Source organism: Thunnus maccoyii, chromosome 9, assembly GCF_910596095.1.
Source record: "Thunnus maccoyii chromosome 9, fThuMac1.1, whole genome shotgun sequence".
NCBI lineage: Eukaryota > Metazoa > Chordata > Actinopteri > Scombriformes > Scombridae > Thunnus > Thunnus maccoyii.
This window is the reverse complement of record NC_056541.1, coordinates 11,494,794-11,513,106: the sequence shown is the minus strand read 5'-3', so window position 1 is coordinate 11,513,106 and position 18,313 is coordinate 11,494,794. Positions and strand designations below refer to the sequence as shown.

The window sequence follows — 18,313 nt, the reverse complement described above, 5'->3', positions numbered from 1 at the left end:
AGTTCGACAAGAAGATTGATATCAACCTGAAGCACTGGAGGGAGTAGGAAACAGCTATCTTCCTTTAAAGCTCAGTGATTAACATGTTGTGTCTTATTTGTTTCATAGTGACACAAACGGAAATGTAATAATGGCAATTTGTGGTTTCAGGGGGGATTATGCGCTATAAATGATTTCTTAGCACAACAACAGTTGGGTGCAGTGACTGTCCTGAGTTTTGCTACCATAGTGAACAGGCAAACAGCGCTAATGCTGGAGACGTCACATAGAAGTGCTGGGCAGATGGATAAACTGTTGTTCATAGTTACATCACCTATATCCTCCTGAAACCACAAATTCTTGTTTTTACATTACTGTTTGTGTACAAATTAAACAAACAAGATACAACGTGTTAACTAGTGAGCTGAAAGGCCCCTTTACACTGTGAGATTTTAGGCTGTCTGAGATAAAAGTTGACAATCATGAGATGAATGTGGTAAAATCTTTGATTGGCAATCCAAAACAGATCTGACATGCCTTATATTGATATTATGCAGTATGACACAGATCGTGACCAGATTTCAAGATTTCATTATAGGCATTTCTTTCACCTACTTTCACAATCATTGTTGTTGCACAGTCGACAGGAGCCTTTAGGGGTGCTAGGAGGCAAATGAACTTTGGAGAAAGAGCCAAGCCAGCTTTTTCCCCTCGCTTTCAAGCTAGACTAATCATCTCCTGCGCCTAACAAGAGAGTGGTATTGATCTAATCATATATCTGAAATAAAATGAGTATTTCCCACAATTTAGGATCACTCCTTTAAAAGGTTAAGGACTGCATCAAAAAACAGTTAAAAATCCCATGGAGTGACACTCGGTTGGAGGTTGTGCTGAAGCTCTGCGTGTACGTGCAATCATATTTCAGACTTCCCCTGCACGTGGAAATGTGATTCATTTCGCTTCCGCAACAAGTCCCTTTTTCCCACAATATAATTACTTTAACATGTGAAAGTTGTGTGAGTTATTGTTTGGGAAATCGCTCTGTAATTTCCACTTGACATTTCTAAGCAAAAGTCTCGAACAATATGTGACATTCAGACAACATTAATAAATCTCTCAAATGAGCAAATTCCATGAGAGAAAATAATGAGAAGCGATGCTGATGCAGACTCACTGCTGACTGGGTCAACTGGGTTTACCAGATGGCCAGCTCTTCCACCATTGGCTAACCAGTCTCTCCAGTTGTGCTTCTGTTGGCAGTCAGCGGTAGGGGTGTGGTCATGGTTGGATATGGTATGATACAAGTAACTCCCTGTCAGACAATGAAGGGAGACTGAGGACAGCAGCGAGTGGGCAGCTCAGAGCCAGGAAGAGGTCCAGCTGTGTAGGAGCTGCACGTCAGGACAATGACCCCTGCTCGACCTGTCTTCTTTCTCCCTCTTTATGTTTGATAAAATAGATGAGTTTAATGACTTTAATGGAGAGATGATAGTGGAGAAGCAGACAGGAAACAAGGGGAGAGAGACAGAGGGGTTTGACATGCAACAAGGGTCCCATGCAAAGTCAGGGACCAGGGACGTTGCAGTTATGTGGCATGTGCTGTAATTATTTGGCTACCGGGGATTTCCAGAACAAACAAGATTTAATTCTGGGATATAAAGCTTTTTGTAAAAACATGACAGCAACAGCACACACAGCTAACCAGAAGTCTTAAAAGGGGAAGTCACTCTTTGTTGGATACCCAGTGCTCTGAACTCATAATAACGTATTTCCTAAAGTCATTCTGAACAGTATCACTCTGAATACTCATTCCAATCTTTTCCTTTCTCTTTCTTCCATTGTACCAAAAATAAATCAGAGAGATATCAAATTCAAAGATTTGGAGCAGAATTACCATTCACTTGCTATCATGAAACATCAATGTATTAATTTGTCCATGGGAAATGTGAATTACTTGAAATCCATGTTCCCTTTGGTTCATTTTTTCAGTTTTCCTGTACTTAACTTTGTATTTGTTTTACACCCATTAACCTGTCTTCACCCTTAATTCATGATACTTACAGCACAAGCTCAGCTACAGGCAGTTCATTTATCATTTGGTCAATTAAGCAAACTATGAAGATACCAGGAACCCAAAATACAAGAAAGAAATCTTCAGTCTATATAAGTCCTTTAGGAGGTAATAGGTAATCAAAATAGTTAATTGGAGAAATTTTCTTTCACTGGGTTAACATTTTTAAAAAAAACGGCAAAAGAGTGAGATACACCTTTTTGGCACAAACATTTTCCTGATAGACTAATGCAGAATATGTTCGTATGTAAGTAAGTCAACACTGAAAAAAGATAAGAACAAATATCTTCATTTTGAAGTAATGCTCTGCAACTTTCATTAAGGCTTTTAAAATGCTAGGCTACAAGGAACATACACATCAACTGATACTGATTTTTCTGTTAAAAACTTTTAAAAACCTCTATAAACACATAAGCTAATCTCATTGTCGGTATAACTGCATGTACATCAACCTTTTTTTAATACATTTTGCCTTTATCATTTATTGATGTGTCCTGGGACTTGGGTGTTCTTACTCATTTGACACATTCAAAGAGCTATAAAACTCCTCATAACACTGTGGGATACTTCCTCTTTTGCACAGTGTCAGCTGCTTTTACTCTGTGCATTAATTCTGAAGGACTTGTGTACATCTGCTGTGGTGTTGTGACATAGTGGTTTCCTCTGGCTGCTCCGTGTGCCACCTGCATCTTTCTAAACGACTGGTCAGAGAGCTCATACTTGAAGTAAACTGTCTTGAGGTCCTCTTTTACATAGCGAAACCACTTGATCTTATGCCAGCGAACAACTTCTCCGTCTTCATCTTTCACTCTGCCTTTGATTATCTGACTTGAAAATTACTTGAAGTCAAGTAAGTCCTTGTGGCTCAGCTCATGAACACGGTATGGCTTATTTCTTCTTGACACTCTCACTAGTGTGTAGTAACCATCTGGGTTGTAGATAGGGACTTTTCTTCTTGCTGTCTCTACAGCAGCATGGACACTGTCACATTCCATCTGACTATGACCAGACTTCATGTATTTATGGTCGATCACAGAGAAGGGAAAGGTTTTAACAGCATGAAGGCGCGTTGAGCAGAAAGCTGCGTTCCTGTTCTGTCCACCACATGTGTCTGAATACAGAACTACATGATTTACATCCGAAAGTGCAGAGAGATACTCGAACACACAAGTGCTTATTTCGGATGATCCACGACCACCTTCCCCCTCATGCTCCTTTAGTGTCCAGTTCATATACTGTTAGATTGTATGTGCTCACTTTGCGTGAGTAGTACAGGCTACTCACATTGCTCCATGGAGATGATATTCAGATGTGTTCTGTCTTCTTGAGTCTCCTTTAGTTCTCTGCCTCTTCTTTTCTGTTTTCAATATATGGTTAATGATGAAATCCTTTTGCCTGGCTGCATCTCCCATTGACCAAAAATACTCAAATATTTTCAACCTGTGTGACTCGGGGAAATTGTCATTGCATTTGTACCGACAAGAGGCACAGTTCTTCTTCTTTACTCTTTTTGCAGGCACACAGATATTAACTATGTTAACATAACTTTAGCCTAAACTTCTCAGTCTTTTTGCTTTGTTTTTTCCCCCAGTTCTCAGTATCTTAGTATTTTTCTTTTCCTTCCTCTTTGCGTATCATTGTCGCTGAGTTCTTCCACATTTTTAGCAACATCCTCCATCAGCACTGGTTCTAGCACAAGGATTTGTTCCTCAGTCTCACCCTCATCTTGTTCTCTCTCCCCATTTCTTTTTTTTCCGGGTTGCCCTTGCTTGTTTCCTGGCTGCTCTGTCTCTTTGCATTGAGCTCTCACTCCCGTGCTTCCGGGTTGTTTTCTCCCCTTTTCTTGAGCTCAATCTCTCTCATATTCTGGATTCTCTTTCTCTATTTCTTGAACTCTCTCTCCCTTGTTTCCTGGCTGCTCTTTCTCCTGGGTCTCAGTCAGATACCCTCCTAAATAAACTATTTATAAATTTAAAAAAAAGTATTTATGCTTTTCTTTTACATAACATGTATGTAGAGTACATAGCATGTATGCATAACATAGTGTACACATTCTGTCATTCTGTCAAAGTATAAAAGAATTTACCCTCTGGCTCTGATTCGATATTAAGATCATTTATTTCATCTGGTTCATCTTCCATCAAACTCATTAAAACCTCCTCTGCTGTCAAATATTTATTTTTAGTGTTTGACCATGCTTTCCTCTCAGCCATTTTGACTTAAGTGTTGTTAGAATGCTCTACCCACAATGCTTTGTTCAGTGCTAAAAGGGCGCAAGTGAGCTTACGCCCTTTTGGCACTGACCAAAACTCCACTTTTACTGTTACACCTTACAGTTTTCTTCTAATTACAACCTATGGATCATTTCAGTTGTGTCCTTTTGGCACTGACAAGATCTCACTGAGAACTTTCATTTGATATATAAAACTCATATTCGCCCCACATGGCACTTACACCCCTTTGGCTCCAAGCCCTCAATATCAAACGTATTCTGGTAAAACATCAGGTATATATATATATTATTATATGGTTCTACATACTTCTAAATAACACGTTTATGTGCATAAACAAAATCCTTTTTACATCCCAAATTCTTTGGCCCTTTTTTACCTACAGCAACGACCTTTGATTGAAAAAACATGAGGTCACTCAGCTTTTCAATAGATTTTTCTGTTTGTTTCTATATCCACAAATCACACATATACTGTATATACATAGAAAATAATGTTGAATAGAATTGCAATTCTTTCTTTGTGCAAAACAACACTTTACCCATAAGCAGGATTTTATATAAAATTCAATTATTGACATCTGTGCTTCCTCTTGGTGTACAGATAATAATAAGATCATGTGTTAAGCCGTGTGTCCTTGTCTGCTTATCTCCAAGTGATGCCAATAAAATCTCATGTAACTATAAATACAGTATATGATAAGTCTTATCTCCTAATAATAGACAGAGTTGTCACAAGAGTATAACACAAGCCAGACCCCAAAACACCGGACACAAGATCTTTAATTTAAGTGATGATCATACCATACGCATCACACCAAATACTGAAGGACTGTCACTTAGGAACGCCGATATCCTTACAGGGAATTGGTTCAAATTATCATTTACTTTGTTTTGATGACCTCAGACTTCTCCTTTGCACCGTGATGATTCATTAGGCACCTCTGATTATGAACTTGACCTTAGGAATTCTTGCTAGTCGTAAAAGTCAACTGAAGGCCTCTGAGGCCCTGACATCATAATATCATAGCACAGCACTGAACCCAAACACAATGTACAGTTAGAGGCACAAAGGGAAACAAATGTGACACCCTTAAAGCGGTGTCAAGTTTTGTTGTACGCACCAATAAGAACTGAGGAATCTCATGGAAAATAACCCCCCCTCACTCCCCTACAAGCACTCACATATGTATACAGAGACCAGGTGACAGTGTAATTATAGCCGCCTGTAAACAAACATGGTGTGTTCTGTCAAAACATAAGCATAGATCTCGAAGCATGTGATCTCTGATTGGATATTCATTTTGACCGGCTATTTCATGATAGGCTAATAATAATATTCACTTGCTGTCATAGGAACAGCACGCTTCTGTTGCATGTGAGCACTGTTCTCAACTTTCCTTTGGACGTCATGACATTCCTCAGGTATGTAACTTGGTGCAGTGTACAAGGGCATAACAATAAATAAGACTATGAGATATTTGGAAACTATGTAGAACAGGTAGCCATGTATTTAAGGTGGTAATCATCTGCAGGCTATAGTTTAACAGATGATGCAGATGATGCTCCACTTTGACCTGGTGGGAACAAAGCGAAAGTCGCATGCTTTTCATCTGCTTATTAATCAGTGTTTTCTGTCTGCCAATGTCCCACATGACAAAATTATGTGATTAGCATTAAATGGAAAGACTGATAAAAAGCCAAATACGTAGATGACTCCGTTTGACTTCCATTATCGCCAAAAGGGAAAACAAACAAGTAAAAGAGAAGAGTATTTTATGTCTTACTCATCCAGTTTTATTATCATGACACATCTTCAAAAACACGATTCTCAGATTAAATGTCCAGTGATTTATTTGTTCAGATAATAATATGTAAGAACATATTTCCTGGAAACAAGAGGGTCCACCTTCTGGCCTCTTACATTCCAAGAAAATTTAGAGGACGTCTTACTTGGAAACACCGAGAATCCATGTGACCACAATGCTTTCAACTCACGCCAGACTCTAACCGGCATGCCACAACCACTCAGCTGGCATCACACTGACTACAGTAGACCCAGTGGGTGTAGGGAGGTCAACAGCTGCCTGTACTGACAGACTTTCCACTGTGATCGCTGTCATGTCATGAAACATTTGAGACACATCCTTCAAGTGGCTCCTCTCAATTGAAGGAGGACTTCCATCAGTGCGTGCAGGGACTGCTCAGATCATGTGAGGTGAGTCCCCCCCCCCTCCCCCCCCCCTGTGCTGTTGATCCACAGGGCAGAGGCTGGTGTGGCGCTTGAGCCAACATCCCAACATGTGGCAATGTGTGCACTACCACCCTTTAATCTGTCAGGCACGTGGCGCCGGGGTAACCAACAACACAGGACTGCTCATGTCGTGCTGCGCCAAATGATCTGGAAGCAATGAAAGAGACATTGCATGAAGCACCTCCAAAGACAAACATTTAGATTTGCAACCTTGTTCAGGTTTATTTTACTCCCCCGCAGGGCATGCACAAATGAATTTACCATTGGATTGCAGATGTAGGACCAGTTTTTCTTAAAGTTAATTATGTGATTCCACTTTGTAGGCTTTATGGTAACAGCATGGATTCCTCTTCTCAGAAGAGCTACATATGCACTGTAGCGTATTAGTGATTCTGTGAATACTCAGTTCCTTTTTGACTGGAAAGGTGAGAGTGTATTGTCTCTCTAGCTAGCAAACAAAACCGTATTGTTTGCCCAGTTTCAGTTTTTGTCATTTTGTAGAATTCCCCTGAAATTTTATCATTCACTTGGAACAGAACGTTGCATTAATGATACAGTTGGGATGGTTTATAGGTAGACTATGATGCATATAGCAAAAGCTCATGCTGCATATAAAAGTCTGAATAATTGTCATAGCTAATGTGGACAGTTCTGTAATCTCTTAGGATTTGATTTAGACACAGTAAGATTGTTTTTTGTTTCTTAGCTGGTCATAATTGAAAAAAAAAGACCGGCTTTACTGTATGTTACCAGTGTAGGTAAACTTTACCAGCATCAGAAACCTTTAATAGCTAAGACTGAGTGGTTGTCTGATGATAGTCGATGTACTAAATTAGCTCTCAATCAATCAATTTTTGTTTACATTTGAATCTTGGATGGTGCCTTTACACGAATGTCCACCAGGGACCTGTCTCAAAAAGCTATGTGAATAAATTTGCAGATTAAAACTCAAACCTTCTCAAATCTGGAACATGGTCTGATGGACAATGACCTGAGCTGGTTTTTAATCTGCAAAGTTTCCAGAAAGTTCAATAAACCTGCTTCTGTAATAGATTTGGTTTTGATCAAAACGTGTTGATTTTAGCTAATGGCTATCTCCATCTCACTTAACAACCATCTAAAGGAGCACTACATCAGTGAAACGACAAGGACCCTGGACAACAGACTGAGGGAAAATTGGAAAACAGACTGTCCTGGAACACCAGACCAAAACCAGTCACAGCAACTCACGTCATGAGATGACAACTGAGCAAACTCCACCTGCTAATGGACACCATGAGATGCAGTTCTTCCTCCAGAAAAAAGTCAGCTAGGCCTTGACTTAAGAGGTTTTTTACTCTTGTCAAACCACAATCTAAAACACTTTGGTGAGGTTGATCCAGAAATGTTTTAGTGTCTGGCTAATGCAAGAGACCCAGAAGTCCAAGTTATAGACTTCAAAGGAGACGGTGACTAAAGAGTTTGTGGTTTGTTAAATGCTGGAGGCAGATGGAATCAAGGGGGTTAAGATACTTCAAGACTATGGAGATAAAATGAGTCACAGAACCAACTCTGGGTAGTATGTTGGTTACTGTGGGGGCACAACAGCTCCAAGTTCCCAGTAACAGACATCTGGGTTTATTGTAGGTTGTCTGCTTTGAGGAAAATGGGTCACATACTGCAGTGAGAAATGAGGACAAAATAGAACAGAGTGTTGGAGATAATTACAATCAGGAAACATGAGGATAATGTTAGAGAGTTGATAGAAACAAAAAGACATGAATCGTTTTAGCTAACAAAGGTACAACAACTAAAACTGGAGAATTTTAGACACCCACCTGATGTTAAGTGTAACACACTTGCGACATACCTCCTCTCACTCAGCTTCCAGGTATTTCAACATGACAGGGCAAAGGATGGAGTAACACAAACTATTTGAGTTTTTGTGATGCAGTTTTTCTGGCGTGAGGTTTAAAAGGCACATGAGCGGGACTAGAGGCTCAGCAGGATGTTGCCACTTTACCGCTTCATGCCGCAACAAATGTATCATTACAAATCGGGCATGTTTGTGGCATTCTTTATTTATTACGCCTCACAATCTGACTGGTACATAACAGAAGTTGTGGTTTAGCTGAAAGATACTGAACAACGTCAGTACACGTGTAAGAACATGTGGCGACAAACCAAAAGATAAAAAAAAAACCCCAAAAAACAGACATGTGCAGTACTTAATATTTCTAGATAACGTAAAAGGTGTTTCAGTTTTGGTATATTTTTCTATAAACTCTCCAGTTTAGAGGAAGCAATGTTGAGGTTTGACAAGTGAGGTTTCAGGTGGCTGACTGTCTCTGTCCCAGTGAAACTTTGAAAGAAGTACACACGTAGCACAATTGATCTGTTTGTTGAGACCTGATTTTAAGGCTGCTGGAACATGCTTCTCTTGGCAGCATGTAGGTGAATGTGTGTGGCAGACAAACGGATACATTTATGTGGCTTTTACTTTTATACTTCTTAGATACTATAGATTTTAAGCATAAGGTTAGTGGGCCCTTACAGTCCCTCCTCCTGGCAGGAGTTGGATAAAACTAGTCTGCTTGGCTGACACTCCAAAGGACCGTTTCAAAGAAGTGATTTGTGAGTTCTGCTTAAGGCAAAGCCAGACCTCAATTTGTCAGGCGAAATGCACTGTTGGGTGTGGCCAAAATGAGGGGGGAAAAAAAAGCACAGGCAGGGTTGTAAACATAATAAATAATAACATTAATGATGGCTGAGTTCTATCTAGCTGCTTCAGTTTCAGGGTCCTGGTATTGTGCACACTTGCTCACAGCTATGGCTTACTGGAGACTTGAATAATACAGAACAGAGCTATTGTCTAGCTGTGAAAAGGCCTACAGATGATGACCCATAACACCCTCCTCTGTGTAGATGCTCAGAGGTTTTGTGTATTTTGAGTGACTATAATTTCAGCCTTACCGAGATAGAACGCAATAAAAAGAAGCAAAGAGATCTTGCAACATATGAGAATGAAAATCATAGACAAGGCAAAAGTTAGTACAAAGAACATGTGAATTTATTTTTCCAAAAAGTTATTTACATTATATACATAAACACACACCCCAAAAAAGCCACATACAGTAACAGTAACACTATGCACAGAACCGCAAAGATCATGTGCAATGAGATCAGATATCTCCTTCAGTTATACAGTGTATCGGTAATCTCACTCAGCAGAAAGGCACACGTATTGGTCACAACAGACACAAACAATCACTCACACAACAACAACAACACACTTAACATACACAAGTACTGCATCTAGGAGAAATGCATTCAACATATGCTTCATAATGGGATGTGCTCTGATAAATAACGTTGGTCTTGCAGTGCTTCCATTTTTTTTTATAAATAAAAAAAAAATATTTAAAAATGTACAGTACAGCGACTACAATTGCTGGTGTATGTCCATTGACACAGATTGATATTCTACTTCACACAAAAGGAAAGTTCTGTAACTCCTTCGGCAATCTTAACGGTTAAGACTGCTCCAACTTCCATCCTGCACCCCGTTTTCCTTCCAACGCCGGACAGACCTCAGAGTCCTTGTTTCCAGAAACCAATGGAAACCATCTAGGTGCAGCTCAGAGTCTGAGACATCAAGACCCTCTCACCGTGCGCTGATCAATCATCCTCCTACGAAAAGTGCTCAAATAAAGAGAAGGCAGTGCTCCTCACTTAGCCATGTTGGGTCCCCATGGTGACGGTGCATTGGTTGTTGGAAGTGCTGAGTTGTTACATGGGCAGCCTGTTGATCAAAAACAGTAATTTACTAAGAATAATTATACACCATACTGCAGTTCCTTATTCATTTACACTATAATTAAATGTCATTTCATAAGAGATTATTCATCCAACATTTCATCATGTTTTGTACCGTTTTCTTGGTTTCACTTCCCAGCCATCACGACATTTCACAAAAGATATCGATTCCCCTGGAGAAATTTCAGTTTTTGAAGGGTCTTGGGCACAGAAGGTAAACCTGTGATAACATAAAAAAACCAAACTTAATAAATCTTTAAAAAGAGTAATAAAAAAAACATAATTCTGCATGATTACAGAAGTGCAGTGACTACTCAGCTGCTCCTCAACTTACTTTTTCTGTGTTTCTCCAGATTTCACACGAATCCGACGGACTTCCAGCACAGGTTTGGGAGGTTTTGTGTTCCAGGCCCAGAACGTCTTCTTAATGTTCTTCCAGACGGAGTTCCAGGATTCAGTGTCTCCTTCCCAGATCAGACGGATCTTCAGCAGGTCACCGATTTCCGACTCAGTAAACACCAAGAAGGTGTTGGTCAAGTTCAGACCGACAGTGTCATCATGGCTGGACAAATAGAAGGGAAGATCAGGTTAAGTCAGGTGTCAAGACAACTGAAAATGGACATTTTAGTAGAATTGTGTTTTAGTCATTTATTCTGCATGAAACAAAAAGTAGTGAGTGACTGAAGCAGGCATCAAATGCTGAACAGTTTCAGCTGCACCAAGATTTCTAGTTAAAGCTGTCAAATTGTTCTGTTAAATTAGCAACTCTGGAAACTTGAACTGGAAGTTCCCTTCCTAGTTTGAGCTAGTTGTACATCACAAATCTGTAATGTGACTGGATGTACATAGAAAAAGAAAAAAAAAAGTGTGCACAAACAAGTCCAAATTTATAATCACAAGCCAGTGCACAGTGATTTAGGTGCTGTCATGCTGAGGTGTTGTTAGAAACTCTGTTTTGCAGGAAGTATTTAGATTTTGTACTTACACATCAACAAATATGTTTGTTGTATCGTTATGGGCGCCGTACAACTTGACATAGAAGGTGGGATCTGCATTGTCTGCCTGTTTTCTGTTGAACACGTGCATCTTCATCTGGTAGTGGTAGCCTTAAAAACAAAAAATAAAAAAAATTAGAGTTAATGTTTGATCTGCAATGGAGCCGTTTACAGTAGTAGTTTAGACTGGCAAGTGTGGAGTCATAAACATGTTAGAATTGCATATGATAGAGATAAGAAACCGGAAGTTATTTATCAGTATCTTATTCAGATAAGTAGTAAAATAATAAAGTAGAAGTAAAAGATAAAACCAACAGCAGGTTAAAAGTGTCATGTCCTTACTCACCTCCAAAGGGAGTGTCTGCACGTGTCTTCAGGTACATTTTGCTGTTGCGCCTCTTGCGCATTTTCCTTGCGTTGTAGCCGATGTTGTTGCAGCGGTTTTTGCGGCAGCTGAGGCAGATGCCCTTCTTAAAGCGATCTGGGCCAGTGCACTGGAAAGCAAAGCTCATGTGGTCCTTGTTCATCAGAGAGTCCACAAACAAGTGCACGGCTCGCTCATGCTCACACTTCATCACCTCCATGAAATCTGGAGAAATTGAGGAAGGTATGTTAGATAAGCAACAGTTGATAGAGACTACAGGTTTATACTAAACAGCAAATGAATGAGCGATAAAGTCAGTGCAAAAGGCTGAACATAATCCCATAACTACTGTGCCCCCCTCCCAAAAAACACTAAGGTGAAAATGGCATAAATCTTGACACTAAAACATTTGTTGCAAAATCCTTGATTACTGCAGATGTTGTTTAATTGACAACTGTTCATCTGGACAGCTGGAGCCTTCAAACAAAGACAGACATTTTTATGAGCACTTACTTCCAGCCACTGCCAGCACGTCACCCAATGCACAGCCGGGCTGCACTTCGCCACCATTGGGGTAGATATCAATGTCCCCAATTGGCTGTTGGATCCCAATGCTCACACCCAAAGCCTCTCGTGTGTAAGTATGCAGCACGTCCACAAAGTCAGCATCATCTGGAGAGAGGCGCCTCTGTTCCTCTACTCCCTCAAACATTGGCCCTGCTGGGTCTAGACCTAAATAAAAATCAGACAGAAGATTAGGCAAATCACGTAGCAAATTTTGTTTTGAGTTTTTTGCCGATTCTCAATGAATTTACCTGTAATTCTGCCGATGGTCCCTTCAACAAATGTCCCTGCGTAGCCTGCTACATGAGCGCCTAAACTGTAGCCAATCAGGTGCACATTCTCCAGAGGCAGCTGCCGCTCGTCCTGTTAAGACAAAAAAGTTGCATCAGCAGCTGCTACCATGAACACTAACCCATACTGAACAAATCCTGGATTTCAGCCAGTGATGATCAGTCGTGCCTGCAACCGAGCCAAGCTCAGTTAACTCGAGCACAGTCTACTGACAGTCCCTTCCATGCAACAGCGCCTCCACCATCTGTCTCAGTTTGTCTCCATGAAATACTCTTTGTCTACACTTACAACTACGTGGCAGGATGCCCGAATCTCTACTCTCTTGACATTAGTGCACTGGTCCAATTTTGTGACAAAATATAAAGTTTTCTGAAGTGTGAGGTAAACAAACAAGAATCTGGACCAGTTAGGAAATCCAAAACTATCCAAAATTAGCTCACCAGAATGGACTCTAATCTAACAGATAATTTAATGATATTTTACTTCTGCAGACTCATTCTGACGGGCCCGTCATGCTCACACAATGCAATTGAAAGACAGAAGGAGGACAAGTTTTATGGATTTGAAGGTACTCAGGTGTTCTGTCACTCAGCCTAAATAACTTAGCTGTCAAGATAGCTCAGATCACACACCTCATTAATCATTTGTTCAACGCATCCCAAAACATCTATGACATTCATTTATACATCCATCCTAAATACTTTAGAAACCTCGCCTTTAAGACCAAGCAAGTTGGGAATGAGTGACGATACCTGCCTGAGGTTTCTGTAATGCTCATGGGGTTTTTTTTTATTGTTAACTGGTTCAGTTTTGAGTGAGGGGAAAGTTATTTGCAAGGTTTGATTAGTCAGTTCAAGAAATACAGTCAAACATGACTGATACGAGGAACAAAGTTGACTGTACACACCTGAAGCCAGTTGAGCATGGTGGCAATATCAAGGCCGACGGTGTGAGTGTAGTTGACTGCATCAGGGTAGAGCTGTTGAGCCATCGATAACCAGTCAACGATCACCACATTGGCCTCGTTTTCACGCTGCATGACTGCAGAGACTAGCTTGTGCATCCAGCTTTCGAACATCCCGCTCATCTAAGGAAAAAAAAGGACAACAGGATTGAGTCAGTCATTCATTCAGCTAAACTACTTTAACCTGGTGACCTCTGTCACACTCACACAGTTATGTCACATTCCATCAATCAAAGCACTCTGGTTGGAGAGACAACAAATCCATCCAGAGAGACAACAAATTCTCACACTCACACACACACACAAGCTCTGTTCACTGTGGTAGAAGTGAGGCTGCATCTTGTCAAGAGTGACCCACATAGAGAGAGAAAGAGGGGGAGAAATTGCAAAATAGATGTGGGTGATCTAAAAACATTGTGTGCTCATTTGTACCGTCCAGCCGTGGATGATGAAGATGGTCTTGGCTGTGGCGTTGAAGCCACACTCCTCTAGACACTCCTTCTCGCCAGTCTTCAGATTGCAGCCCTCGTGGTCCAGATCTAAACTCTTTCTCATGCTGTACTTAACCGTGCCAGCAAGAGACTTGCTGTCTGTTGACAATTCATCCAATCCACTGTCTGCACCTGAGGGAAAATAAACAGGATATTAGATATAATAGAGGGAAATCTCTGATTAAATGCATTTCTTACTGTCTCTTCAGTCTTTCTTAAGCTTATAATCTATTATGGAAAAAAAAAATTAAACACTAATCTCATATCAATTGCTTCAATTTCAAATACAATTGAGAAACCATCCAGCCAATCATCCCTCAAAACTACAGGGAGTGGCTGAGACAGCCAATCAAGTGCTTTTACAGCACACATCTGCTACAATAATGCCAGTTGGTTGCGAGTCATACCGAAGATGCAGGCACGGAGCCAAACCACCCCTCTCTTCTTTTATTTCATCCTCTTTTTTCACACAGCTGCAACCACAGCTTGGGTAATTATATCTGACGTTAACACACTCTGCTCCTAACCCTTAAGCTAAAATTAAAGCGTTTGTCTGAAGCATTTGGAAACATTCAGAGGATGCTGACAGGTTAAGAAAAATCATTTAATTATGAATATATTGCCAATTAAAAAGGGGTATTTTAAAAATACACAACCGGATTTTTTTTTTGTAAGACATGCATTTGCTGTAATTGTATTTTGGATAAACTGATTAAAACCAATCAGGATGAATCCCGTGGCGCACAGCTGAAACGTCACATCTGAATTTAAATGGTGAACTCAACAGCCTTTGGTGATGGGCCACACAGACGAAAATGACTTCAGCTGGGTAGTAAAAAAAGGCTCGTAAGCTGGTCCGTGGTAAAACGCGGATTCAGCAGAACATCTTTCCAAATAGTCCACACAGACGTGGCGTTGTGTGTCCTCCACTTTGAGACTCCTGCTGCTCTCCCGAAAAGGACACGTCGCCGTCTTTTAAATCCATCCCCGTTTTTCTCGCTCACTCTGCCCGCCACACTTGATCGTATTTGTAGCCTAATTTAACTAATAGCCTAAAAAAAAATACTAATTAATGAAGCGAATGTGTCGGGCACTGGCTGTTTAGGCGTCTCATTCATTTTCAGAGGCGCGTTTTCCCTCTAATTTACACGTTTGCTGTTTTGACACTTCCCCTTGAGGCTGGGAAATAAATTAATGATAGAAATGAATGAACAATAGACACAAAGCCATTTCTTACCTTCAAGAACAGCGTTGTCTCCAAGAGCAGGCGAGAAGAGCGCAGCGGCACACTGTAGGAAAATCCACAGTAAAAGGGTTTTATGATTCATTTCTCAGTCACAGGCGGGTGTGGAGGAATTAAAAGCTTGCTGAGAATATAAAATGTCTTTCTGTTGTGCCGGTGGTAGCGCGATAGGTAGCCTGGATGAGTGAGTTCAGAGCCGGCGGTGCGTTTTTTGGTGCGCTCCTGTGAAAGCGCCGCTCAAGAAATGTATTAACTTGCATCAAGTGTCTCATTAGAGTTTTAAATAGTTTTTCCTTTTCAGTCATCTGATCATCGGCTGATCTATCTTGGATCTTATTGGTCAAGCCCCCATTTGTTTACGTTGAAAAGGCGTGGCAAAGTTGAATGAAGTTGTAGTCGAGGCGTCTCACGTTGCGCTTTAACCCTTGTGGGATGTGTACTACTGACGCAAGGCGCCATAAAACGTCTCCAGTAGCTCAGTGTTGGTATGAAGGTCGTAGCTCCATACCTTTGTTGACTAACCTAGTTCAAACAATGTGTAAAAATAGGCAAAACAGTCAATGAGGCTATGAGACGTATTGACAGGAGGAGGCGCTTGCAGAGGATCGGAGCAGGCAGGACCGGTGCTCAGACTGCTGTATTTTGTATTATGTTTTACGTTACAGTGTGATATAAACAATGAAAAATTAAAAAAAAAACTTCCTTTGCTCATTATCATACGTGGGAAACACACAATCCCTCTTTGCGCTTCCATGGGAATATTTAAAAGGCTCCGACCCGTGTGTGTGTGTGTGTGTGTGTGTGTGTGTGTGTGTGTGTGTGTGTGTGTGTGTGGAGGGGGGGGAGGATGGCGAGGCTCCCTCCCCCGCTGAAAGACTCGTCCCCTCCGCCTGGCGTGCTGCCAAACCATCAGCTTAGCTCACCGACCAGTTTCAATTGATGAGGCGAAGAATGGGCGCACTCACGCAAGGGGTCTTTGCTACAATAACACCACTGTTTTGTGTACATATATCAGCGCTCTCTACCCAGCAGGAAGTGTCACCTGCCACACCAGCAGCCCCTGCTACCTTGATTGTAAACATCCTTTGCGCCTGTCCGAAAACAAAGTCATCCTGCCGGTTTGAGTGTGCAGTAGGTCAGTGGGTTTAAGGCTCACTGCAAGCTCCACAAGCCGAAAATACATTTACATATTCAGTGTTTCCTAACATCTTTCATCATGGTCTGTATTGTGAGTTATTCCTCAAGTAGATCAGCTGTAACGCCAGACAGATCTTGCTCCATCATGTCTCTCAACAGTGTATTTTTAGGGTTATTATTGTGACCAAAATCTTTATCTATATGGGAATAATAGTTATAATATCTTTGTCAAATGCATATCAATCAGGCCTCTTACAGTGTCACTGCGACTTGAACTGACATGGCTAGAAATGATGCATTTTTATATATAGTCTTTTTTTAAAAAAAACAGCATTAATAAGATCAAATATCTATTTTATGATGAAAGTGAGGCTGTGCGTGATACAAAGCATCCAAAATAACTCATTCCTATTCTTAGAACAGGGTCAAGCACCCATGTATTAATAACCATATGCTTGTGATAACATAGCAGAAGGTGTGAGTTCAAATGATGAGATGATGCAACGTAGCATAAAATCCATCCTGCTCACTCACTCTTATAGAAATGATTCCTTCACGGACGTTAGTTCTGGATGGAAGAGCGGAGATGATGACACTGCACTGTGCAGCCGTTGTGAAAGCTGCAAAGGTCTGATCAACTGATTCAAATGAACCGTCTTTCTTGCTTCCCCTAATTAGGTAATTACTTAATTTCATGCAAATGATTTTATGTGTGGAAAGCCCCACTGAAACAAACAGAAAACTCAACCAGTTATTCATTTCCTCTACTGGCTTACAGGATCTCGGAGTGACTGAAGACTGACGTTACTTCACGCATATCTTGTTTTTCGTGGCAAGAGAAGCAAAGCGGGGGGTTGGTGCATCACATCTATTTGATATCTGTGCCAATTTGGAGACTTTCCACTTGACTTCCATGTTGTTGAACTAATGGCAGAAACCAGAGAATAGGCAAGACAAAGTACAACCAAGTGACCATGAGACTGAATACCCCATGGGGAATTTTGGCTTAAACGTTAAAGTCATGATGGTATAGTGTTTGAGAGGAACTTTTAGAATATACAGTATATATATATATATATATATATATATATATATACACAGTGGGGTCTAAAAGTTTGAGACCACTTTCCCATTCAAGTGAATGAAATCTCAAGTCAAGCCTTTATACGACCTGTTTTTTAGAAAACCATCCACAGTAGTGTCAAGAGATATCCTATGACTAGATATGACTGACCCACCACTTTCCCATTCATTTGAATGGAAAAGTGCTCTCAGACTTTTGGACCCTACTGTATATAAAAAAAAAATCACACTTTCAAAAATAGTTTCAACAAGATAGATCCTTAAGGAGCTTCCTAGCTGTCAAAAACTGAACTTTTCCAAAAAGTGGAGCTGTCTTATTGGCACAGTTGATAGTATTGTTTGACCTCAACCTTCCAGTTTGGGGTAAAGATAGACATTTTTCTCACTTTGTACAAATATTTGTCTCCATTAGACCTAGATTCTGTTTTGAGACCAACATATTTTTAGCTTGACTGCATTTTAAATATAGTCTGCACCCTCTTTAATTTCGGTTTGTTATTTTAAAATTAGAGTAATGAAAAAATATTGTTCTTCAGATAACAAATTGAAATCAAGGACTTCCCAGAATGTTACCGTAAAATTGAAAGAGAAAGCTTGACTGATGACGTTGGCACTTTTTTGCGTGTAATGAAAGGTGCTATACAAAAGTTATTATTATTATTAATGGTGTTGTTATTCTTTCCGTCCTCAACCCGTACCTCAACCAGCTGGCCAGTCTGAGTGCCAGTTTGAATTTGCCTTATGCTGAACTGTCCTGATTTTGCCCTACAAGGTCTGGCTGACAGGACCCAACAACGAGGTGCTGTGAATTATTAAAACACTCACCTACGCAGGCTGTTCAGTGGAAAGAGC

The 18,313-nt window shown here is 40.5% G+C and overlaps 1 protein-coding gene across 1 annotated transcript; it reads right to left on the bottom strand.

Annotated features, from left to right (window-relative positions):
- Window positions 1-9,916: 9,916 nt before the first annotated feature.
- On the bottom strand, window positions 9,917-15,519 carry lipg (lipase, endothelial). The gene is made up of 10 exons (XM_042422003.1): window positions 15,236-15,519; window positions 13,940-14,130; window positions 13,451-13,630; window positions 12,504-12,615; window positions 12,202-12,420; window positions 11,671-11,913; window positions 11,315-11,435; window positions 10,664-10,891; window positions 10,445-10,549; window positions 9,917-10,315 (listed from the first exon to the last, which is right to left on the bottom strand). Exons 1-10 carry the CDS (start codon window positions 15,324-15,326, stop codon window positions 10,303-10,305), a joined length of 1,503 nt encoding a protein of 500 aa, XP_042277937.1. The 5' UTR covers window positions 15,327-15,519; the 3' UTR covers window positions 9,917-10,302.
- Between the last annotated feature and the right edge of the window lie 2,794 nt (window positions 15,520-18,313).

Bases quoted from the DNA above. Each gene is read 5' to 3' on its own strand.
- lipg (XM_042422003.1), bottom strand. From the start codon at position 15,326: ATGAATCATAAAACCCTTTTACTGTGGATTTTCCTACAGTGTGCCGCT. The intron at 11,436-11,670 runs GTGAGTAAGGAC...TTTGTTTTTAAG, and splicing joins TGCAGACACTCCCTTTGGAG to GCTACCACTACCAGATGAAG. The intron at 10,550-10,663 runs GTAAGTTGAGGA...ATGTTATCACAG, and splicing joins TCTGGAGAAACACAGAAAAA to GTTTACCTTCTGTGCCCAAG.